At 33.8% G+C, this 26,149-nt stretch overlaps 2 protein-coding genes across 3 annotated transcripts; one reads left to right on the top strand and one right to left on the bottom strand.

Moving 5' to 3' along the window:
* The first annotated feature begins 1,358 nt into the window (after nucleotides 1–1,358).
* Nucleotides 1,359–4,263, top strand: LOC113176405 (olfactory receptor 8G1-like). Of its 2 annotated transcripts, XM_026380888.2 has the most exons (2): nucleotides 1,359–1,373; nucleotides 3,328–4,263. In XM_026380888.2, the coding sequence occupies exons 1-2, from the start codon at nucleotides 1,359–1,361 to the stop codon at nucleotides 4,261–4,263; spliced, it is 951 nt and encodes a 316-aa protein (XP_026236673.1). The 2 variants fall into 2 exon arrangements, with proteins under 2 accessions (XP_026236673.1, XP_026236674.1); XM_026380889.2 differs by lacking the exon at nucleotides 1,359–1,373 and having other exon boundaries at nucleotides 3,325–4,263.
* Nucleotides 4,264–21,212: 16,949 nt separating this feature from the next.
* Nucleotides 21,213–22,212, bottom strand: LOC113176406 (olfactory receptor 8G5-like). The gene has a single exon (XM_026380890.2). The coding sequence runs from the start codon at nucleotides 22,146–22,148 to the stop codon at nucleotides 21,213–21,215; it is 936 nt and encodes a 311-aa protein (XP_026236675.2). The 5' UTR covers nucleotides 22,149–22,212.
* Between the last annotated feature and the right edge of the window lie 3,937 nt (nucleotides 22,213–26,149).

Genomic DNA, 26,149 nt, shown 5'->3' with positions numbered 1-26,149 from the left:
ATGAAAAAATGAAAAAGAAATTGTAAAATATTTCAAAATAAATATTATTTTAAATTTAATATATTAAGTTTGTGAGATGCAGTTAAATTAGGACTTAGAAGGAAATCTCTAACTTATGTTAACTAAAACAAAAATCAAAGTGTTGATTTAAGTTTCTACTTCAAGTACTTATGAAAATCATACCAAATAAATGTGTAAAAATTAAATACACTTATTTGAAAAATTTAAATAGCAAATATATAACTCATAAAATTAACAGAGTCAAATGTTGATGTGCTTAAACTGGTGAATAAAATTGGACAATTTCTAGAATGAGCAATAGAGATCAGAATATCCCCAATTTAGCCACATTGAAAATGCAAGAACAGAAATTACTGCAGAGTCTATAATTTAAGAAATCATTACTAAGAACAATTGCAATGTATCTTATCATTTGCAAAGGGGTCAAGTATGTTGAAATTCCAATAACTTAAGAAAGCTGATAAAAAAGAAAATCTTATAGTGGTATTCTCCACAGAAATATAGTCCATTTCTAAAAATTCTCAAACAAAGAATATTTCCAAATATTTGAGGGAAACTTTTCCAAAAATAAGAGTGTTTTAATATTTGTGTCATTGCATGTATATGTGATCTGTTCCTTTTTAAATACCAAGTAGCATCCCATTGTATATGTAAACCTCAACTCTATTTCTTTTTGTTTTTGTTTTTTGGAGGCACTGACAGAGGTGTATTTAGGAAGGTAGATACATATTCAAGGGAGAATGCAGGGTGCCTTGAGAATGAAAAAGCAGGCTGACTTAAGCTGAGGGTCCAATATTTATAGAAGAGCTGTATCGGGGGCTGAACTGCAGGTGGATCCAGAATGGAACTGCACAATTTCATGCCAGTTTTCTGGCTTATGTATTTCCTTCATTTTACAAGGGCTTTTGCCAAGGGCCTTGGCCAAGATTTGAAATTATTTTCTGCATCTCAATAACTTGATTCTTCATTTCAATGGCTTGAGGGCATTTCCCTTAAGATTGGGTATTTCTCTCTCTTTATCCTAAATACCTATCTCATCCCAATGTCCCAGACTAGGTTCCTTAATCTTAAAGGTTGGTGAGGGGTGAAGATCCCTCTTCTATGGCTGCTTTAGGTTGGCAAGGGGCAATAACCCTGCCCAGCCAGGGATCCAAAGTCTCATCCTGACTATTCTAAGAGAGATAGACACTGGTCTCAGTTGCAGGGATGGGTTGATATTCTTGTGAACCTCAACTCTTTCATCTTTTTCTCTGTTGATGAACATTTGAGTGTTTTTAATCTGGTTGTTATGTAGAAAGCTATTGTGCAAATTATTTTTTAATTTTAATTTGTTATATATGACAGCAGAAAGGATTACAATTCATATTTGTTGTGCACATTTTAATGTGCACATTTTATGGAGAGACTAATCTCTCCATAGACAAAAGTTTACATTTCTCTTGAATGAAAACTGAGATACAGATAGATATATTGGGTTATGTAATACATGTTTGTTCAAATGTATAATAAACTGACAAACAGTTTTCCAAATGGTTACCAATTTCTTATCACCACCAACATTTGGCATTTTTAAAAATTTGTTTAACCCATGTATAGATGTATAGAGATATTTCCTTTTTCCTTCACTGATCAATACTAACAACATATTTTAATATGCTTATTGACTAGTAATATGTATTTTTATAAGTTATCTGCTCATATATTTTGTTTATTTTAAAATTTTAGTTGTTTTCATTTTATTACTTGTACATATATTTCATATATTTTAGTTGAAGCCCTTTGTTAGATTTATGTATTTTTTCATTTCATTGGTTTATTTTTCTTTCTTTTTTTCACTTTTTCAGTTGAGTACATTTTGACATGTTATATATACATGGAGTATAACTTACTCTAATTAGGATCCCATTCTTGTGGGTGTACATAATGTGGAGTTTCATTAACTAATCTTATAATTGTGTTTTTTGTTTGTTTTGATTTTTGTGTCTTTGTGTTTGTGTCCTTTCTAAAAATCTTAAATTATTCCAAGATCTCAAAGACTTTAGTCTTTTCTTCTAGATATTTAGTTTTAGTCTTTCTTTTAATTTTTCTTAAGTTCAGTATATTGAATGTATTATGACAAAATTTATTTTAGTCTTTCTGCTTAAATCTATGAATTTTTTTGATGGTTATGAGGTCTAACATTTCTACATTTCTGACACTTCACATTTTTAATATTGCAACTCTATTTGGGATTTTGCTTTGGTGTATACAAAGATCAAATTGTCTATTGATGGTTTAAGACAATGGGAGACATTGCTTAGAATTACATGTTTTCCCAATTTATGTTTCTGCATTGTATTTTATCCTAATTCACATAGATAAAGGAGTTGAATGGAAATGGAGATATGAAAATGTCTGCTTTGTGAATTAAATGGATAAAAGTAGTTTGTTTCCAAACTGATACAATGTTTATAGGTAATAACATGATCATGATATTGCTCATAATCTGATGAGATCTCTGCCAATTTAATTATGAAGTGTCACATTTATTCTCTATACAGATATAAAATTATGACAAAAATATATATTTCACTCTTAAGGGTTTCAGTGAGTAAGTGAGTGGGCCTAATGTACCCATGCTATTTGACTTTAAGGCCTGGGCATTAACCACAATTGATTGGATTTCCCTCATGTGTTGGTCTTGAGAACACAAACTGGCTAAATGTGAGCTAACCCACTAGCAGATTGCACAGTAGTTGTTACAGATGTTGTTTAATTTCAATAACATTTGACAAATCTAATGATTTCATGGAAATGCAGACTTTCTAAGAATTATTTTAAAAAATTAAAGTAACGGGTGATAGTAAGAACTTTGCTCACAACTGGCAGAAACTAAAAAGCCTTAGGCAGGTTCTGCCCTTTCCAAATTGTCATCCTGTTCTACCCATTGATATTGACTTCTCTAAATATTTAGCTTTGCAATTCTCAAGTAAGAAGTCCTGGCTTGAAATCATTGAAATGTTCAAAATAGGAGACACTTTAAAGAGCTCAATGTTTTTAAAAATGACTAAAATTTACTCCATTATATGAAGTACATTTATAAGAAGTACATTCCATATGTACATTTACAATTAAAAATAATTCTGAATAAATATTAAACTGTGACAAAGATTATTTATGTAAACTGAGCCAGTTTATCTAGAAGTCAAAGAGATACATAAACCAGAAATCATACATATGATGAACTCTTATGTATATGGAAAAGAGTAACGAAGTCCCTCCAACAATCATGGTTTCTGTCTCCCTTTCAGAAACAGAATAAAGGACATGGCAGCAGGAAATCATTCCAGAGTGACTGAGTTCATCCTGGCTGGACTCTCAGAGAAGCCAGAGCTCCAGCTGCCTCTCTTCCTCCTCTTCCTAGGAATCTACATGTTCACATTACTGGGTAACCTTGGTATGGTCACACTGATTGGGCTCAGCTCTCACCTGCATACTCCCATGTACTTTCTCCTCAGCAGTCTGTCCTTGATTGACCTCTGTCATTCCACTGTGATCACTCCCAAAATGCTGGTGAACTTTGTGACAGAGAAGAACATCATCTCCTACCCTGAATGCATGACTCAGCTCTACTTCTTCCTGCTTTTTGCTGTTGCAGAGTGTTACATGTTAGCTGCAATGGCCTATGACCGCTATGTGGCCATCTGTAGCCCACTGCTTTACCATGTCATCATGTCCTCCCAGACCTGCCTTTCCCTGATTTTAGGGGTGTATATTATAGGTGTGGTTTGTGCATCAGCTCATATAGGCTGCATGATTAGGATCCAATTCTGCAAATTTGATGTGATCAACCATTATTTCTGTGATCTTCTTCCCCTCCTGAAGCTTTCTTGCTCCAGTACCTATGTCAATGAAGTGCTGATTTTATTTTTTGGCACATTTAACATCTTTGTCCCAATCTTGACGATTTTTGGATCTTACATTTTCATCATAGCCAGCATCCTGCGCATTCGCTCCAATGAGGGCAGAGCCAAAGCCTTCAGCACATGCAGCTCCCACATTGTGGCTATTGCTGTCTTCTTTGGTTCTCTAGCATTCATGTACCTTCAGCCATCATCAGTCAGCTCCATGGACCAAGGGAAAGTGTCCTCTGTGTTTTATACAACTGTTGTGCCCATGCTGAATCCCCTGATCTACAGTCTGAGGAATAAAGATGTCAATGTTGCCCTGAAGAAAATGCTACACAGAAAAACATTTCTGTGAAGAGAAATAATGTGTGGATGATTTATTTGATCTAAGTCATTGACTTCATGTTATGAATCAATATCATGTAGTTTAGTCTATTTGTAAATATTTTTCCTCATTTGCTAGGATTTTTTATATTATTTCTATGACTATGGTTTTTTTGATTTTTTTCTCAGCATGGTTCTATCTCATGTGTATCACAGAAGAAAAAATTAGAAGAAATGCTAATAATGGCAAATATCCTTATAACCATTAGTGCTAACCCCCCTCACTTTACAATTCTACTATACAATTGACAAAAACTCATTTCTCAACTATAATGAAAATGACATCTTCCAAAGTTGATTACCACCCTTTTTTCTTTCATCTATATAAGCTGCATAAAGCTTATAAATATTGTACTATAATTTCTAGCTTTGGGGCTCCTCTTTCTTCTATATGTCCTATTTGTCTAATTTCCAATAACCCAATGTGGATGATAACCTTTCTGCATACCCAGAGCAGAATATAATTTATTCGGGGCTCCCCTTACTTCCATATGCCCTATTTGTCTTTCTAATTTTTTTTCTCTCTTACTTCAGACTTAAACAATACTTTAAAATCTAAGTTCAGAGAGACATATGTTCAGGTCATGCCCAACCCAGTATACCTGAGGGAATTTACTCTTCAAATTTGCTCTTCCCTGACTATTTTCTTTTTTTTCTCTTTTTAAATTGATTTTTTTAAAAAAATAAATGACAGTAGAATGCATTACAATTCTTGTTACACATTTAGAGCACAATTTTTCATATCTCTGTATATAAAGTATGTTCACACCAATTCATGTCTTCATGCGAGTACTTTGGATAATGATGTCCATCACATTCCACAATCCTTGCTAAACCCCTGCCCCTTCCCTTTCCTCCACCTCTGTGCCCTATCTAGAGTGTGTTTATTTCTCCCTACCCCACTATGAGTCAGTTACCTCATATCAGAGAGAACATTCCCTGCCTATTTTCCAAACTGCACAGGATTCTGCTCCTGCCACAGGTCCTCTCTGTATATCTTGCTTACTGCCACATCTAGGACCTAGAACAGCTGCTGCCACCTCTTAACTCCTTGACAATTTCATCATTTTCTTTTTTATGAAATATTTCAAGGAAAACTGCAACCTACCCAATCCTATCAGCATCAATTAATGTCTGGTCATCTCTCCATGGGTTTGCCTGTGGTTTTAAAATTATTTTTTGCTGTCCAGAACCCTTATATTTAATTTTGGAGAATTCCTCAGGGGTTTGTAAGATAACGATGATGTTTTGACCTATAGTACACAAGCTTTAGAAGCTTTCATCCTGACATACTTTTGTGGCCAATCTCAGGGTAGGTGTGGTAATTTACGAATGCCTGATCTCCTAATTTATTGAAACCTATGAATAGTCGAGAAGTCCCTACAGCAGTACTTATTTTTCCTTGATTTTCAAGCATGTCACATAGGCAAGTCAAAGAATTATAAGTGTATCTGACACATGGTAGACCAATTTAGCAAGTCTGAAGGCAGATAATTGAAATTTAATAACCCAATCTGAATTACAGCAATTATGCATACCCAGAGCCGAATATAATATATTCTATGTTGCCATTGAGAAATCTATATCCTAAGTAGATATTCAGCGAGATATGTAAATATATTATAATATGCTTGAAGTGGGGGAGGAGAATATTGTATGATTAATTGTAATGACCTATATTGTCATATCCAGGAGAAATATTTAATTTTTTTTTTCTTGATGAGGATAGTTGTTTTGATCATGTCACCAGCCATGCAGCCTATTTTATTATTCTTGTTTTCACAGACTTTTGCATCATGAAAACTGTAGTTTGTCCCAGACTTTAGTGGAACGGCAGGCAGAGATTGTAGATCTATGGTCCACTGGGAACACTAATAGTGTGTCATATGTTACATTTATCATACCAAGTAGATTTCCTAATTGCCTGAGCAAATGCTAAATTGATTGTGGACTCTGAATCTGAGCTAGAGTCAATCTTTTTTTTTTTTCCCACTTGAAGCTGAGGGAAATAATGTCTCTCAAATTATGGCTTATATTCTATGACTATGTTACCCCCTGGATAATGTGTGAGTCATCTACCAGAATTTGTTTTAGAAAAAAAAATGTACCTCTCAAAGCTATAGAAATGTAAAAGTTATTTCCTCAGAAAATTCTCTCTGAAAAATCACCTGAATAAATTTTCCATATTATCTCTTTCTTTTCTCTCAGAGAAAACAATAGTTTCTTTTTAGTCTTTACTGCTTTTGAAAACCATATGATGATTTGAATGTTTGTTCATTATATTTCCCTTGTTTCAGTGGACTATAAACTCCAAAGGAGAAAGAATATACACTCAAACATTCATTAATGATCATACAAGACTCTCATGGTTTCCCATGTCACATTCTCTCTTTGCCTCTCATTTCAGCAGACATGAGGAACACTTTTTAATCCTTTGTAATCCAAGAACCAGCCTTCACTTATGGTATTTTGCTTCAAATCAGCAACTAGAGCTTTTAAATTTTACTCTGGAAACTTCTTTACAACTCTAGGTATCCACTTGCCTTTTCTACAAGTGAGCCCACTAGTTCTTATGCATATATTAGGCTTACCCAGTGGGGCAGGATATTGTGTAAGGACACTGTCCATCTTCCTGTTCCTCAGAAAGATCATCTAGGAAAACACCATGTGCACCTGTGTGCATCTATCAGGATGTACTGGAAAATTAAGCCACCATTGCCTGTAGCAGCATTTAAATAACTTGCTCCAACAGTAGCTCTTTCCAATTTTAACTCAACTTTGCAAATATTTCTAAACAATTAACAGACTAATTCCAAATTTTAAAAAAATAAAGTTTAAAAAAACATTTTATTTATTTTAATTGATATTTTATGTTTATTATGCTTACCATATTGTGTATGAGTATCTCTCTCTATATACACACAAATATATACAAACACACATTGTTGAGGTAATTATCATATGAATTGCTTTATATTTTGACTTTTTTGTAGTGAAAATGCTTAAAATATACTCTGTAATATTTAGGAATGCAACAAATGGTATTAAATATAATCAAACTTTGTACTATAGATATCTTGAATTTATTCCTTCCATTGATTGGAAATAGTACATCCTTGGACCAACATATGTCCTCTACCCCCAGTCATTAGTAACAGCTTTGTATTTTCAACTGTATTGAGAACAATTTTTCTAGATTGCACACATAAGTAAGCTCATAAAGTTTTGTTTTTCTGTGCCTGGGATATTTCACTAAACTTAAGGTTCTCTGCCTCTATCCATGTGTTCACAAATGAAAGAATTTTATTTTGGGTTTTAAAGGAAACAAAAGGAGACAGAGGCAAGGTGCAAGGGCAGAATGACAGAATGGCAGAATGCTCCCTGTCCAAGCTGCCAGCTTTATTTATATTAATAAGTTACACTAGGTCACTGACATCGGTAGTACAATATTTCTCATTGTGTCATTAGGCAGGTTATAGTTAGCAACATTACACAGCTTATTCCTCAGTTATATACTATAGTTGCAATGTGCAATGTTAGGAGCTTTGTGTAGCTCTCAAGAAAGTCCATTATTTAAAGTTACTATTATATGGGGAGCTTGATGAAATATTGTGGTTGTCTAACAAGAGAGTTTCTTTTTTCCAAGGAGCTGTTTGCCTGAGATCAAGGTTAAGGCTGGTAAGACTCTAATACAGAGCCTCCTCATGCAAGGCATTGCTATAGCAGCCAGGCATTTCCTATCAGCTAGGCATTCTGTGCCTTTGCACAGAAACTTCCTTAGCCACCAAGCATGCCACAGTCATAAAACTATCATCAGAGACCACAATCCCAAACACAGAACCCTTACACTGGGTAATGAATATGATTATATTCTATAAGGTATAACATTTTCTTTATCCATTCATTGGACATCTAGGATTTTTCTATTTCTTAGCTATTATGAATAGTGCTACAATGAATATTGGAATGTAGATGTCATTCCCTTGTGTATATATAAGCAATAGAGCATTGCTGGATCACATGGCAGTTTTATTTTTAATTTTTTGAAGAATTAACATACTGTTTTCTGTAATGGCTCTACTAATTTACATTCCTACCAACAGTGTATAAATGCCTCCTTTTCTCCACGTCCTCTCTTGCATATTTTTCTTTCCTTCCTTATTTTTTTTTTTCAGTTCAAGGGATAAAACCCAGGGCCTCATGCATGCTAAAAAGATTCTCTATCATTTAGTCCTATCCCAAAGCCTCTTTAATCTTTTGATGATTGCTATTGTTACTAAGGTTAGGTGATAATTTCATTATGGATTGACTTGTATTTAACTGATGGTTATTGATGTTGAGTGTTTTTTCATATACCTATTAGCCATTTGTATGTCTTCTATTGAGAAACATGTAAAACATGTAGTCAGGTTATTTATTCATTTTTTATTAGGCTACTAGGGTTTTTTTTGCTTTGAATTTTTGGAGCTTCTTGTATATTCTGGATGTCAATGCCTTGTCAGAGAGTTTCCAGATATTTTCTTCCATTATATAGGTTGTCTCTTCTCCCTATTAACTATATTTTTGGCTCCTAAGAAGCTAGAGCCAAAGAACATAGCTTGATATAATCTAATTTTTCTGTTTTTGTTTTTTTGTGTTAGAGGGTCTTGTCCAAAAACATTGTTGCCCATTTCAGTGTCCTTAAGTATTTCCATTAAATTTAAGTTTTAAGTAGATTTAGTTTTCCAATTTTAAACTTACTCCTTAATTCATTTTGAGTGGTAAGAGAGAGAGAAGTCCAGTTTCTCTTTTCTGTGTGTGATTTCCATTTTCCCTGCACCATTTATTGAATACTAACTGTGTGTATTTTTAACATCTTTGTCAAAAATCAATTGGCTTAAGATTTGTGGGTTTACTTCTCAGTGCTCTTTTCTGTTCCACTGGTCTGTGTGTCTGAATTCATGCCAATACCATAAATATAGTTACGATTATAGTAGCTTCATAGTATATTTTGAAGTCAGATAGTGTGATGCCTCCTGCTTTCTTCCTTGGCTTAAGAGAGCTCTGGCTACTTGGAGTTTTTTTGTTCTTACATAAAAATTTTAAGTTATTTATAAATTTTAAGTTTTACATAATTAATTTAAGAATATCATATCAGAAATGATGATATGGATTCTGTTCAATTCATAGATAACTTTGGGTAGAATGGGATTTTTAATAATATTGAATATGTCAAATTCATGAATAAGAGAGTTTTTCCATGTTTTGTGTTCTTTTCAATTTCTTTCATGAGTACTTTATATTGTAGAAATCTTTCCACCTTTTTAATTAAATTTGTTCTTAAGTTTCTTTATAGTTATTATAAATAGGTTTCTTCCTTGATTTGTATTTTAGATAATTTGCTATTGAATATTAATCACATTACTGACTTTTTTTTTTTTGGTTGTAGGTGAACACCATACATTTTATTTATTTTTATGTGTTGTTGAGGATCAAACCTAGTGCCTCACACATGCTAGGCAAATGCTTTACACTGAGCAACAAACCCAGCCCATACACTTTTGTTTGATTTAATAGATTTTTTATTGTGAGTTTGGTGTATTGTATAGGTAATATCACTTCATGTACAAACAGTGGCATTTGACGTATTTTCCTTTTTTTTTTTTTGAGAGAGAGAGAATTTTATTATTTATTTTTTAGTTTTCGTTGGACACAACATCTTTATTTGTATGTGGTGCTGAGGATCGAACCCAGGCAAGCACATCTCCAGTCCTCCATTTTTTAATGATTATTATTTTTATTATTATTATTTTATTATTTATATTTATTATTTTATTTTTATTATTATTTTTCCTTGATTGCTTTATGTAATCCACTACCATTAAAAGTGCTAGAAAAATTTCCTTGACTTGTTTCAGATATTAAAGAGAAATTTCCTCATTTTAGTTCAGTACATTATTGGCTGTTAGCTTATGGTATATGTGGTTTTAATTATATGAGGTATATTACCTCAATTTTTAATTTATTTAGCATTTTTATTTTGAAAATATAATGTTAAATTTTATCAAATACTTTCTGCATCTATTGAGGATATCATACAGGTTTTCTCCTTTTTTTTGATGTGGTATATAACATTTATTGATTTATATATATTAAACTCTCTTTGCACCCCAGGAATGAATCCCAATTAATCATGGTGAAAATTTTTTAATAAGCTCTTAAACTTGGTTTGCTAGTATTATGAGGATCTGCATCTATCTTGAAGTTCTGAATTTTTCAGTTGACCAAATATGAATTACTCTGAAGTGCCAACACTATCTTTTGCATCCTACTTTCTATCCCATTGTCTGCAAGACAAACCCATTGCAGCTATGTGAAATATTAAATGTGGGGAAACCACTAGAGGTAAAAGAAACTTATAATTGCTTCTTTTTGCAAGATTTGATAGTTTTGTGATGTGATTCTGGCAGGAAGTCATTATCATGATTGTTCCTAATCAGACCCTTACTATCATAGATTGTATTTATGTTATATCAGACAACATATGTAGAGGGCTAGTGACATTCATATCAAGAGGCCTGCAAGGTTAGTGCTCAGAACTGCCCACCAGAAACATTTTATACTACAGAACAAGGGAATTCTGCTGAATTATGGAAGGAAAAGATTTTGCCTGAATTCAAGACCTTGACTTTTAAAACCTTAGAATGCTCTGCTGCACTGTTCCACCCTATGCACATAGTGATTTATATGGCCATAAGCAAATCTGTAGCTGTCCTGATTGCAATATTCACACACAAAGGAGTGGAAGTAACCTCACATTTTAGTATGTACTGAAAAGTTGAATTTTATAAGCACTGCCTTGCTTACTCCTTTAAACTCAGACATTGAAATGTGTTATCCCCCCCCTTAATACCTTTTCTCAAACTTTCTACCAAAAATTCCATTAACAAATTTCTGGAGACTTTGTATGCTATACACTGTTGGTAGGCACTATGTCAAGTTTATATTCTAATATTTTTTTAAAACCCATAAATACTGCATAATAATACATAATTAACTAGTGCTAAGCACAACTTCAGAGATATACTGATATGCACTTAGAAAAAATCCCATTAAAAGGGTAATAAATCTGCCTTCACTATTAAAAAGGGTTTCTGTATTATAGAGGGGTAAGAAAGAGAGAAAAGCTAAAGGAAGATGGTGAGATGAAACTGAGAGGCTCCCAAAAGCCTATATTACCTGAGACTTGTTGAGATATCAGAGACAAAGTCCATAAAAAGAGTTGGTTGTCATTGACTGTAGCAAATACACTACTCTGGCACAAGATTTTTGTAGCTGGGGAGGCTGTACACATGTAGGGTCAAGGGTCAGATGGGAACTTTTTGTACTCTCCACCCAATTTTACTGTGAAACTAAAATTGCTTTAAAACATAAAGTCTACTTAAAAAAAAACAACAGTATGTATGGAGACCCTAGAGGAAAAAAAATAGAAAAATGGATCCACTAAACTCTGAAACACATAAGCTCCTGAAAAGTCCTGATCTGTTCGTCTTCTAAGACAGCAATTGGGAGTGGGATGGGAAAGTTCTGCTTCTACAAACATCACAGGGAAGGTCTCCAATTAGCCTATCTTGGATTAAAACTTACTTCCTCACATACTTAAGAGAATGGGCTGCAAGATACGAGGCGCCTGGTTCACCCATCAGAAGCTGGACTCATCTTCAGCCAGTGGACACTAGAAGGGGCATATCTAAGGCTGAGATTCTGACACATCACTATATATTATTATAGTCACTACGAGAATCCCCCAGGTACTTCCCTGTGTCCACCTACCTTGGCGTGTCACCAAGTACTCTAGAGTTCCCCTCTCCTCCAGCTGCTAAAGGGGTAGGACCTGGCCCAGCAGCCCTGCTTTGCTTCCATGGCTGGTATGTAATTTAATCATCTGAGTCACATCATAACCTTTATTAAATATTTTGATCAAGGTCAGCTTTACGAGCGTGCAAACTGTTCAGTCACACAGGTTTCATGCTTAGTTTATTGCTTGGCTGTCACTGTTTTAAATTTTTCAATAAATTTTGAAAAAGTAAAAAAAAAGAGTTGGTTGTAAGATTATAAAAATCTTACAGAGACACAAAAATTACTTTTAACTTTACATAGAGAACATAAATATTTAGATGATTTTAAAAGTTTTATACTTAGTAAAAGCATTCTGGATTTATCTGTTTCAATGTGCATTAATGTAAAAAGGAGCTATGGGGAAGACATGCTGAGAAAATCAATTATCACCCCACTGTTATGAAACACAGAGTACAGTGAAAAAACAACTATAAGTCTACAATGTTCTTACGAAGAAACAGGAACTGTGTTCATTACATTGCAAGTGTAATGCTATTTATTGTTTATAAGGCTTTATTATTTATATCTCTGTATCCTAGAGGTTTGGAGAATTAAAATTATTTTTCTAGCCACCTAGAAAGTATGAGGTTGACCGGGAATTTGAACCTAGGAATAAAATGTCACATCACAATTTAAGTGCTTAAATATAGAAGTAATTATTGCATTAGATTTACATTTCCAATTGTATGGTGTATGAGTTCAAATAATCAGACTATCTACCATCTCCAGATTTTACAGTGGAATACAAGAAACATGAATTATTGAAAACACAGCAGAGTGATCAGTAGAGAACACTCTAGGGTTTTTCTTGTAAAACCCTTTTACAATTTGAAAATTTGAGTAACTCTAACCACTACACTTAGCAATAAAATTCAAATAATATAGATAAATCATAGTCCTCTGTGACTGTGGACCTAGTGGTGGAACCCATGAGTTAAATTTAAGCTATTGTATTATTTGCAACGATCCTTCAAATTAAATCAAGGAAGATAATCACCTGATCTTACAACAGTTGTTTACAATACCCCTAAGATCTGCTATGCAGTAACTTCATGTTTATTTTAAAGTTGCTAACCTACAGCAGCATATAACTCATCAGAATATGTTGTGGTTCACTAAAACCTGTTAATTGCACTGTGCTGTGAACCACCCATATCATCTAGAAGCTTGTAAGAAACAAAGATGTCAAACCCCATTCAGAGGAGCTTGATCAGAATATGCATTTTGACAAGTCCTTGGCTGATCTTTATGTCCCAAGCTTTATGACTAATTAGTAAGTTTAGAATTGACAGGAATCTATTTGAACGGAAATTAGACAATTGGGGAAATTATCAGTGGTAATTGCTTCCTTTCTCAGGAACCCATGACGCTTGTTACCTGGCAAATATAAACTCTAGACAATGTTTCCTGGCACATCAATCAGAAGTCCTCAGTAGTTTGTAAGAGGTGAGGTATGTTGGCCAGTCTGAAGCTGGGAAGCACAAACTGAAAAGTTAAACTTGGAGATGCTGACAGGTTTGTGCACAAGCTTCAAAATACCTGAGATGGAGAACCAGGCTCAGCCTTTTCAGCACTGAAGACTGCAGCATGCTGGGTGCCTGGGACTGCAAACACCAGTCTAGTGCTCTTATCCTCCAAGTCAAAGAGGATATTGGAAATCAAAGTTGGCATTGAGGTTTCAGGCAGAAGAGAGGTGAGTGTGTTCATTCACCTGTACTTGGGGACTCCTTGGTATGGGAGTAAGTGCTGTGAACATATAGGAATATATTCCCAATAATAAAAGTCATTTATTTAATTATTCATATTTTCACAAAATGCATTTTTATCTTCCTATGATATGCCAGATGTGTGTTAGTTATTGGGGATATGATGGAAAATAACTCTAGATGATCTTCTGGCCTATAGTATAGTTCACAGTTGGAAAAACAGATTGTTTAACACCAAGAGTCATGTCATATTTATAGTTCCAGCTCCTGGGAGTTTGAGGTAGGAGGATCACTTGAGTGAGTCTAGGAATTGGAGGAAATTCCAAAAGCCAAACCCTGCCTTTCTAAAAAGAAAGAAATAAACAAGCTCAAAACAAAACAAACAAAAAATGGTCCTTAGAAGTTACCACTTTCTGAGTATTTTGTAGGAAGATGACATCAATGATAAGAAATTGCCGATGGTATATGATGAGTACAGTTTTACTTAATATATAAAAGAAAATAAATATTTACCACACAACAGAGAGAAAGGGATTGGTAAAAAACTTTTTCAATTAGAAGGAACAATAAACAAAATGTTGATGTCTCAGCATACTACAGTGACACAGCCACATCAATGTTTACAGCAGCTCAATTCACAATAGCTAAACTATGGAACCAGTTTAGTTGCCCTTCAACAGGTGAATGAATAAAGAAACTATGGTATATGTACACACAATGGAATGTTACTCAGCCATAAAGAGAGATAAGGATTAGAAAAAAAGAATTAGGATTACTATGTTATTATAAACTGGTTATACTACCTGTTAAGTGGTATTGTGTCATTGGAAACTAGACATAAATTGGATGTAAGTGTATGTTGTGAAGTATGGACAATCACTAAAAAATTTCAAGACAAAAAGTCTAATAACATCTAAGTACCACTTAATAAGGAAATGTTATTTAAAACAAAAAAGTCTAACACTGAGGGAACACAGACATCACTAAATCAGGATGATGAGTATTTGCAGGTAAGATGATTCTTATTCTGTCTTAAAAAGTACATTTAGGAAATCAATATAGGGGAAGTGAGCACACAATCTACTTTGCAATATTTTCTAAGTATTCACTTTTGCCCTATTAGTTGTGTGCATACTTTATCCCAATTTTATTTTTTACTCTTCTTTAAACAAGTCTAGAAAATATAATATCCTTGACAGACAACTAAAGATTAATATGTGGGCAGTTTGAAGGACAGGATGAGTGAGTATATGAACTTTGGGGCACAGAAGTGAAGGGCAACTCGCCTAAGCTTGTGTCATGGAGTCTTGTCAGAAGAGTCTGTACCGGTGCATATATATTTGGTTCTTAGGGTCACAAGAAAGAGCATTGTACTAAGATTACCACGAGGCAAAAAATAAGTGGTTGCTTAGATATTAAGTCACTAGCTGGAGAAATTTGGTGATGGGCAGAAGTGAAGTGATGATGGTCATTTGGGTGTGAGCAGAAGACATTGAGATTCTCAGGGTTTTACTTATACATCCAGTGGTCATGTGTTTTATGTGCATGAATATCAGTTGCATCCTGCTGCCCATAATGTTTTCCATTCAATAAGATAAAATAGTTATTAATCTGTAGTTTCACTTCGGGTTGTTTTGGGTCTATTTTCCACTTGGACTAGGAATCCTTTTCTGAAGGAGTCTCCGCTCCTGAAGCTGATCTCTTTCCCTCTGCCACTTCCCATCTTCTATGTAGATTAGCATGTTTATAGACTTGTGCAAGAACTTTGAAACTCATCAGCCAACATGGTAACATATAACAAAACAAAACACAATGCCTCCTGAGGGGGGAAAAATGTTGATACGGTTGAATGAATGAGAATAGAGCAATTAGACATCTTGTGATTTTGTTCCAGCTTCTTCTCATGTTTGTTAAATAAACTAAGTAAACCAGATATACAGATCTAATATATGAGGTCAGTTTCAGGTTTGGGGAATCCCCTGAGGATGACTGACCCAGACCAATATACGAAGCTCTATATCGATAAAGTGTGCAGACAGAGCTGGCTCAGTATTTCCAACAAATGCAAATGTCATGTATAGTCTGATAAGTACTCTCAGTGCAGACTAGTCTCACTTGAAATTCCTCTGCTTTAACACCTTGAATGGATTCATATTGTCTACAGTTACTACCACAGTTAAATCTCCTTAGCTTTACATAGTGTCACCTACTTGTGAAATTTCAGCACTTTTGTTTAAGGTTGTTTCACTAGTACCTCCTCTCTTCTGGTTGTTAATGACCATAAGGAGTTATTTTCTCTCACCTCTTTGCCTGCATTAACATCTTTCATTTCTTCTGTTCCATGATATATTTTGTTCACTATTAAAGGTGTGACTTGCATATGACCTTTCTGCAAAGCCTTTCTAGAGGTTGCTTTTGGGAGAATTTGATGACTTAATAGATTAATGTGTTCCAATTAATGCCTGACACATAAACAGATGTATAAAAGTGCCTAACATTGTTATTACACTTTTTGTTATGAATGATTCCATGTTATGTTCAGCTCTTCCCATGATGTGTGAATTCCATGGTCAAAGACCATGGCTAAGTTGTCTTTGTAGAATTAATAAAATTGTCCCAATTATGCTTGAGACAAAGGAAGCAGTCAGTGAATTCACTGATTTCAGCAAGGTCAGCTGTTATATAAGTGGTCTTGTCCAAACTTTAATTCAGAGCAGAATTTGTCTTCAGTCTTTTCCTCTGCCTTTCTGGATAACTCTTTTTCCTACAATATGAGCAGAAACCTATTTTTCATAGGTAGTCTTCTCCTTTCCTTCATTTCTAAGATAATTACATATAAAATAAAAACTTAGAAGCTGTAAACACATCAATTTAGAAACAGGCTTCAGATCTGTGTTTATGAAGAAGGTTCTGATCTATTCATTTCTCTCTCTCCCATGGTTTATTGAGGACAAAGTTGAGCATCAATGATAGAATCACCATAAATGTAAATTACTAAATTTTTTAGGCCATACTTCATGTTTTGCATTCCTGCTCTCAGAATTTAATCTTTTGTTCCTCTCAGCAAGCATCAATTGATATGGATACAAAATAAAGTACTAAATTATTCTTGACAAGAGATATTTAATGTAATTAATATTGAAAAGCCTTCTATACCCAGTAATTTAAGTACTACATGGGAATGTACATTAAAAAGATATTTAAATAATAAAGTATAGATAACATATTATGAGAAAAAGTAATTAATCAATAGCTTTTAATCTGTTTATTTTCTTTAAAATGGTTATCAAATTTTTATTTGAGATTAATGAGTTTTATCGGGATATAGTTGACATAATTATGTGCAATTATGTAGTTAGCATACAATTATTGTCCATATTTTCCATTGTATTATTATTATTGTTATCATCATTGTTAGTTTTATCTTGTGTTGGATGTCACTTTTACCACCTCACACAAACCCTTTACCAATGATCTATATCCCCAGATAAGGACTTTATTATTGTTTTTGAAGAAAATCTTAAAATTATAAATTATAAAATCTTAAAATTCTTTTTGAGAATTTTTAGAGTACAAATAAAAGATTGGTAAGTCAGAGATACTATTGTCTCTGGCATGTATAGAATAGTGTGTAGGAGACCTATTGGTGTCTTGGTAAGTTGTGTATTTGCGTAAACATAAATTTATATATATGTATATATGTGGTGTGTATATACACATACAAAAAACCATCATCACTTGTGTAAGTCAGTATACATAAGCACATATAACATGAAATCATCAGTACAAATAAAACTAATGAACATAATCACCATTAATAGACGGTAATCTGCCACTTGACAATCTATCATTTCTGTTCAAAGGTACACAATTATCTGCTTTCTGTCAATATAGATTTGTTTGTATTTTCTATTTTTGGGTGGTGCTGGGGATTGAACTCAGAGGCACTTGAACACTGAGCCATATCCCCGGCCTTATTTTGTGTATTTTATTTACACAGGGTCTCACCGAGTTGCTTAGTGCCTCGTTTTTGCTGAGGCTGGCTTTAAACGCGCCATCCTCCTGCCTCAGCCTCCTGAGCTGCTGGGATTACAAAGCATGTGCCACCAAGCCTGGTGATTTGTTTGCATTTTCTATGGTTTTATATTAACAGATTGTATAGAGGTACTTTTTTGAAATTCCCTTGTGTTGCTGCACATGTATCAGTTGTTAATTGCTTTGATTAACGAGTAGCATTACATTGGATGGGCAATGCAATGGGCACTTGTGGCTACAAGTGTTTTATAGTGATAGACATTTGTGTCATTTCCAGTTAGAGATACTCTTTGGCTTACCATGGGGTTACATCTGATATACTCATAACAAATTGACAATATTGTAAAAAAACACAGTATTTGGTATACCTAAGCTACTGACCATCCTAGCTTAGCAGCACAGCACACCAAGAAGTATTGCTTGTATCCCTTTATGATTATATAGATAACTGGGAGCTGCAGTTTTCTGACATTGCCTAGCATCATGAATGTCATACTACATGTCTGCGGGTCTGGAAAAGATGATAATGCAAAATTCAAAGCATGGTTTCTACTGAATGCAAATTTCTTTCATACCATCACAACATCAAAAAAACATAAGTGTGAATATAACACATCAAGGAACATATGTATTACACTACTACAAATAAACTGTGAATATTCTTGTACAAGTATTTTTATAAACATATGCTTTCATTTCCCATAGGTAAATATATAGGTATGGAATTATGGGGATCTTTTTAAGAAGAGAGAAACTCTTGCAAGCAAGTCAATCACAGAAGTTAAAACAATATTAGTGGGACCTATGCAGGGCTGGAATTTTCCAGTTAGCAAGCAAGCAATTTACAGAAGAAAAAAATAAAAAAAAAAACCAATCAGCTTGCACCTCAGTTAACTGAGTCTTGAGTCTGAGCAGTTGTTACACAACCATATCCTGAGTTGGGAGACCTGTTTTGCAGCAAAATGACTACAGTTAATACCAAAATGTTGTATACACGGAGCAGGCATAGGAAAGGAAAGACAGTGGTGTGAAATGAATTTGACATAATTTTCCTGTGTACACATATGAAAATAACCCAGTGAATCCCACCATTGTGGACATCTATAAGAATTGGGTCCTAATTATCATAAAATATATTCCATGTTTGTATAATTATATCAAAATGCATTGTATTGTTATGTATAACTAAAAAGAACCAATAAAAATAGAAAGTAGATTTTTAGATGTTCTCATCATGGAAATTATAAACATGTGAGACAGAGACTATGTTTATTAGCTTCATTTAGCCATTCTGTAATGTGCATACATATCAAAGCATCAAGTTATATACAGTAAATACATACTTTTTTGTCAATTGAAATAAATAATAAAAACTATACAACTTGTGTGATTCTACATCATGTATAACCAGAACAATCAGAAATTATATTCCATTATATATGATGTATCAAACTGTATTCTACTGTCATGTATAACTAATTAAAAGAAAAGGCGGCAGTAATCTAAAAGCAAGAGGAGAGGGACGGTGTATAAAGTAATTTAGTTCAAGTATCAAAAATGTATTCTCTTAAGAAATGATGTTTAAGTTCTTTTAGTCTTTAAAGTCTACTTTTCTCTATCATTTTGACACATTTTGCATTAGTTATCTGGACATACATTTGTAATAACAAGTAAACCAATAGTTTGGTTTTGTTTAGAGAAATCATTTAACTCAATCTTAAATAGGATTAAGGGATTCACACCAGGAGTTTTGATGACTCAGAGATAAAGTCCATGGATAATGAAGCTCCTGATATAGTTTATATTATTAGTGCACTGTGTTAGTTTTAGAATGGCCAGGAAACTGCCTTTTATATGTCAGACTTATTCTCCTATCTTCCCTCCAGCTGAGGGTTTCAACATAATACAAATTGAATACGTAAAGGTCTGTGAACAAAGATATAGATAAAAACAGGCTGCATTTTAGGTAAGCTGGAAGACAAGCAGAGAAACTTAATCACTTCTATCATCCCTCAAAAGACAAAAAGAAAATGGGAAAGAAGATAAATATAATAATCCTTGGATACAGCAAACAAAGGTTTTATTTTTACTTAGTTAGTACCCTCCCTCTTAAGTCTAGAGAGAACAGGAATTTCTTCTTGCCTGTGTGGGTGGTTTTGTTTCCTGCAGTGGGTATAGTAGTATACACTGTGTTGTTTGGGTCTCAGACATCACTCTGCCACATGATTTATCATGTTGGCTCATTGGATTTCAAGTCTATTGAAAATGTGTGTCTCATGTGCATGTCTGAATTCAAGAATAAATTAGACTTGCTTGGGAGAATTCTTGGTTATCAATGGGATCTAAGGACTTAGTAATCTAGAATTCACAATGGTGCTAAGATTTATTGCATAAGTAACTCAAGACGAATATTTCTAAATTGGTGTTTAGAAATAACTAAGGATGATACCAAATATCTTGAATATTCTTGAAAACTTAGGCATAATATATTTGACTTAACAACAAAAAGTGGGGTGTAGTACTTGAATGGGTTCATGAGTAACAACTATACAGGATATATATTGACTTTCATATAAATATTTTATAGGAGAAGATTATCAAGGGGTTACTAGGGATCTAGCTACTGAAGCTGAAGCCTGAGTAATATATGCAGAGCACTACCTTCTTGGAGGTTATAGTCCAGTGAAGAACTGGACAATAGCAGGCAGTTATTCTAAAACTAGAATAATAAACAATAAAGCAAGGTATATTGGATTGGGCATAATCACAATATGGACATGGATCTATAATTCATATTTTAATTTTTGATTAGGTTTTATTTTTTTAAGGAAAATAGTAGAAGAAAAATTCTCAAAAGAAAATGCATGAATCGAATATGGTAGAAAAAAACTTTTTAGGTGGAATATATGCAAATGCTAAAGATAACATACATACTATTGATATGATTTGTGTGATTTTTTGAGTGCCTAGAGGAAAATAGATTGGTAATCACATTTGGAGGATGGTGTTTCAATTATGCTGAGGATTATGTTTTTCATCAAACAAATGGGAAAAATGGAGAAGGTAATGGAGATGGATGGGTGGTTTCATGTATACATGGCATTGTATTTTACTAATTTGTGTCTCAGTGATACTTATGAGAGAAAAACCTAAAGATAAATGACATTAATAAGGTCACAGAAAAAATAAATTAAGTTCATAGAAGGAGAATAATGATAGATAGACTGATGAAATATATCAATTTGTATAATGTAATAGCCAAAGATTTAGATATAATAAATATTCTTCATGTTATTTCTCCTCACAGAAATTTTCTTTTCTCCAGCATTTTCTTCAGGGCGACATTGACATCTTTGTTCCTCAGGCTATAGATCAGAGGGTTCAGCATGGGCACAATAATGGTGTAAAACACAGAGGACACTTTTCCTTGGTCCATGGAGCTGACTGCTGATGGCTGCAGGTACATGAATGCAGCAGATCCAAAGAAGAGAGCAACAGCAGAGATGTGGGAGCTGCACGTGCTGAAGGCTTTGGCTCTGCCCTCAGTGGTGCGAATGCGCAGGATGCTGGCTATGATGAAGATGTAGGAACTAAGTATGGTCATACTGGGGGCAAGGATATTAATGCCACTAAAGACTAGAATCAGTAATTCATTGATGTAAGTGCTAGAACAGGAGAGTTTTAGAATAGATATAAGATCACAGAAATAATGGTTGATCACATCCATTTTGCAGAAATGAATCCTAATCATGCAACCTGTATGAGCTGATGCACAAACTGCACCTATAATATACACCCCTAAAATCAAGGAAAGGCAGGTCTGGTAGGACATGATGACATGGTAAAGCAGTGGGCTACAGATGGCCACATAGCGGTCATAGGCCATTACAGCCAACATGTAACACTCTGAGATGGCAAAAATGAGAAAGAAATAGAGCTGAGTCATGCATTCAGGGTAGGAGATGATGTTCTTCTCTGTCACAAAGTTCACCAGCATTTTGGGGATGATCACAGTAGAATGGCACAAATCAATCAAGGACAGACTGCTGACAAAATAGTACATGGGGATGTGCAGGTGAGAACTGAGCCCAATTAGTGTGATCATGCCCAGGTTCCCTGCCACTGTGAGCACATAGACTCCTAGGAAGAGAAGGAAGAGGGGTAGCTGGAGCTCTGGTTTGTCAGTTAACCCAGCGAGGAGAAACTCAGCTACTGTGGAGTGATTTCCTGTTGCCATGTCCTCTGTTTAATTTCTGAAGGAGACAGAAAAACATGGTTGATGGATGTAGTTGATTGCTATTCTCTTTGTGCAGGAGGGTGCTCCTTGATTTCTATGTGATTATTTCACTCTGGATGAATTTGTTTAAATAAAATTTGTTACAATTCAATATTTTAAACTTTCTTTCAAACACAATAATTATTTTATATAAAATATTTAACTTATGTTCATAATAATTGAAAACCTTCCAAGTGTATAATTTCAATGTTTCAATTTCTAGGTTAAGACCTGGAAATGTATTTAGAGAAGCAACTGTGAATAAGTGAAGCTGGGAAAGTAACATTTTGAAAAGAATAAGCCCTGCTTGACTGCTATGGCGTTTAATAACCTAAAACTAATTTCAGGTAGGGGTGAACCTACCTGAGTTTTCAATTATTTTTAACATAGTATCAACAAATAAGGTTTCCACACAAAATATTGAGGGTTTCAAATATATTAAGATGAAGCATGATCTATAAAGTCTACCGTGTGTATCACCAAGTGGAGTGTCTCACAGTTAGCTATTTAATGATTCAGGGACCAAATACCTTTGCTTTCCTTTGAGGGAAGCAGATGACTAGAGGTTAAATGGCCAGGCCTTAGGGTCAAAGTCCTTTGTTCACACACTTACCACCTGACATCCTTTGAGCAAGTAAGATGATGTCTTCATGCTGTGGATTTCAAATTCGTAAGAGAGAACAATATTACCTACCTTGTAATAAAACTGGTGGAGACTTTTAAGTCTACCAATTGGAAAATAAGTGATAATTTCTGATTTCAAATTTTAGAATCAGCTACCTCAGAATCTCATTTTTTCCTTTCTAGTCCTTCAACTTCTGTGAATTAGAAGCAAGTACAAAGCAGGTGCACAAAATTCAGAATTATAGAATTTAAAAATTTATCCCTTTTCTTCTTGAATAATAAATAGGTGACTTAAACTGTTAGAAATACTGAGGTGCCACAAGAAATGAAACGTGTGCAGGAAAGTGGCTGGGCAAGGAAGACATTTACCCGCGCCCGAAGGGTGTACTACCAGAACCTGGCAAACAAGCTGCCTGCGGGGGGGGGGGGGGGGGGCAGTCTGTCTGTTCACATCCCTAACTTAGCGCTGCCCTTCATTGTAGCTCAGGGTTATGATCTATGCAATTGGCTAATTTTAAAATTGGGGTGATCAAAAAGAAGGGCTAGAATTAAAATGGCTACAATTAGATCCAATTAAGATTATATACTGAAAATGGATCAATAGACTTTCTATTTCTCACATTTGCTATTTTACATACACCAAAAGTAAAATTCCAAATGGATTGGAATTGAATTACAAAAAAATGAGAAATATGGAAAATCTAAAAATCTCAACATGTTTCAGAGCAAAATCAATCTGAAATGAACCAGATCGAAGATAAAAGCTGAACTATAAAGCATCCAGTTAAAAAAAAAAAACACACAGAAGAAAATTCTGGAGATCTTAAAACAGCTCACAATTTCTTAGAAAGAATATATATGCACATAAATTACAGAAACAAACAAACAAAAAACCCCACAAAACCTCATAAGAAATAATTCAATTGTATTTCATCAACATTTAAAACAAAATTAAAGATACTGTCAAGAAAATGAAAAGGCAAGCTCAAGGTAATACATATGTCTGGAAAAAGAATTTTTCCTAAAATATATAAATAATGTATAATTTTTATTATAAAGATGTTTTAGTCAGCTTTGGCATTGCTGCTATCAAAAAAAAAAAACTAACTAAAACAATTAGAGGAGAAAAAGTTTATCTGGGGGCTCACAGTTTCACAGGTCTCTACCCAAAGACAGCCAACTCCATTGCTCTGTGCTAGAGGTGAGGCAGAACATCAAGGTGAAAGGGTGCAGAAGAGGAAAGCAGCTCAGGACAACATAAGCAGAGAGATCTCTGCTCAATGAGTATAAAATCCATACCCTAAAAGCAAACCCCCAGGGACCACCTCCTCCTGTGACACCCTATCGGCCTACGGTCAACACCTAGTTAATTCCTATCTGGGGATTAATGCACTGATTAGATTCAGGCTCTTATATAAACCTCTAAACTTTTTTTTGTTTTTGCATGGTATCACACATGAGCTTTGGGGGGACATCTCACATCTAAACCATAACAAAAGATAACCAAATGTAAAAAAAAAAAGTGAAATATGAACAGATATAGGAAAATATATATAACTAGATAAAGAGAGTATGAAATATATCCATTGTACTTTATCATCAATGGAATAAATCCACACCATAATAAAGAAGCAGTAAAAAAAGTGAAATATGAACAGATATAGGAAAATATATATAACTAGATAAAGAGGGTATGAAATATATCCACTGTACTTTATCATCAATGGAATAAATCCACACCATAATAAAGAAGCACTACAAATCCAGGTAAATGGAAAACATCAAAAACAAAATGAAATCAGCTGGATATACCAAGTTTTTCTGAGGAAGAACAGTGCTTTTCATACAAAGTCAGTTTTGGAAAACATCTTGGCATGTTCTTGTAAATTTAAAAAGAAAATAATTATATAATCTAACAACTCTGCTTCTCAATGTTTACTTAAGAAATATATAAAACAATTGTCTTTGCAAACTCTTGAACAAAGAGTTCTTGGCAATTTAATTCACACCAATCAAAAATTAGCAATGACCTAAATGTTAATTCAAGATGTATTGATGGATGAATTGTGGTATATGTATAGAATGGAATACTATTAGTCACTAAAAAGCATTACTACCAAGCATTAAAAAGGTGCAAACCATAAACATAGGAAATAAAATGAACTGTATTAACATTTTCACCTTTGGGAATGGATTTCAAAATAGACATATTCACTGATGTAGCAGTCTAGACCTGTGGTTCTCTGTGTGCAAATTTTTAATAAAGGATTGAATTTATTTAATAAGTATCATTTCTTCAGATTTTATCCTTCTTCTCAACTTTCCTAAGTTGAAATAAAAAATTATTTACCTTACAAATTATACAATGCATTGCATTATGTTTTTCATAATGATTTTTTTAAGATTAAAAAAAAAGAATTTGTAGACTACACAGTGATTCCTATTTCTTCATTCTGGAAACAAGTAAGTTAAGATTCTTCTATTTTTGTCGTGATCAAAGCTTATCAGTCTTACTACTCAATTAAAATAAACTTTTGCAATATTGATTTTATGAGTTATATTTTTATTTAAATTATTTATATTTTCTAAATTATTTTATTAATAATCTTTATGATTTTATTTTCTATGTATTTTACTTATGAGTTTACCTCAAAGCCTCACTTTAGCAGTATCTCACAAATTTTAACACATCAAACTTATGACTTATCAGTTTAAAATATTCTATAATTTCTGTTTCATTTTTTCATGTAAATGGAACAGACACAAATTTTTATAGATGTCTACAGGGTTTTTTTTCTATTTCTTTTTAAAAATGTCTTTCTTGATTTCATTTTGGTCACTGAATATACTCTGAATTATATAAGTAATTGTAAGTTGCTGAGGTTTTATTCATAATACAGAATGTGGTCAGTTTGTATAACATTTCCAATGGAATTTAAAAATAATCAGTTGTCTGGTCATGAGATTTCACAGTATACATGATTCAATTAACTCTGATTCACTAATTGTGTTGTTGTGATATTTCAAGTTCATGCCTTATATCCTTTCTCCCCGAATCTGTCCCCATGGAACATCCACATATAGGATCAGTGAATACCCAGCTTTGTAGCATCCAACTCGTCTCGCTTTAGGAACTCTTATGTTAAAGCCAATATTACAGTTACTCAATATTGACTTGACATGAACAGAGTTTTTTATTCCATAAAGGCTGGTGGCACAGGGTCTCATAATATGGTCGTGGATAAGGCTTGATTATAGGATTGATTGCTTTACACACACATACAACATCTTTGAGCACAAAGACTATTAATTGAGGGGCTTCTCAGTATGATTCATCC

Source organism: Urocitellus parryii, chromosome 4, assembly GCF_045843805.1.
Source record: "Urocitellus parryii isolate mUroPar1 chromosome 4, mUroPar1.hap1, whole genome shotgun sequence".
Taxonomy (NCBI): Eukaryota; Metazoa; Chordata; class Mammalia; order Rodentia; family Sciuridae; genus Urocitellus; species Urocitellus parryii.
The sequence above is the reverse complement of the archived record's forward strand: the minus strand, read 5'-3'. Positions and strand labels throughout refer to the sequence as shown.

What these genes read in the sequence shown, in the direction of transcription:
- LOC113176406 (XM_026380890.2), bottom strand. Translation starts at nt 22,148, where the DNA reads ATGGCAACAGGAAATCACTCCACAGTAGCTGAGTTTCTCCTCGCTGGG.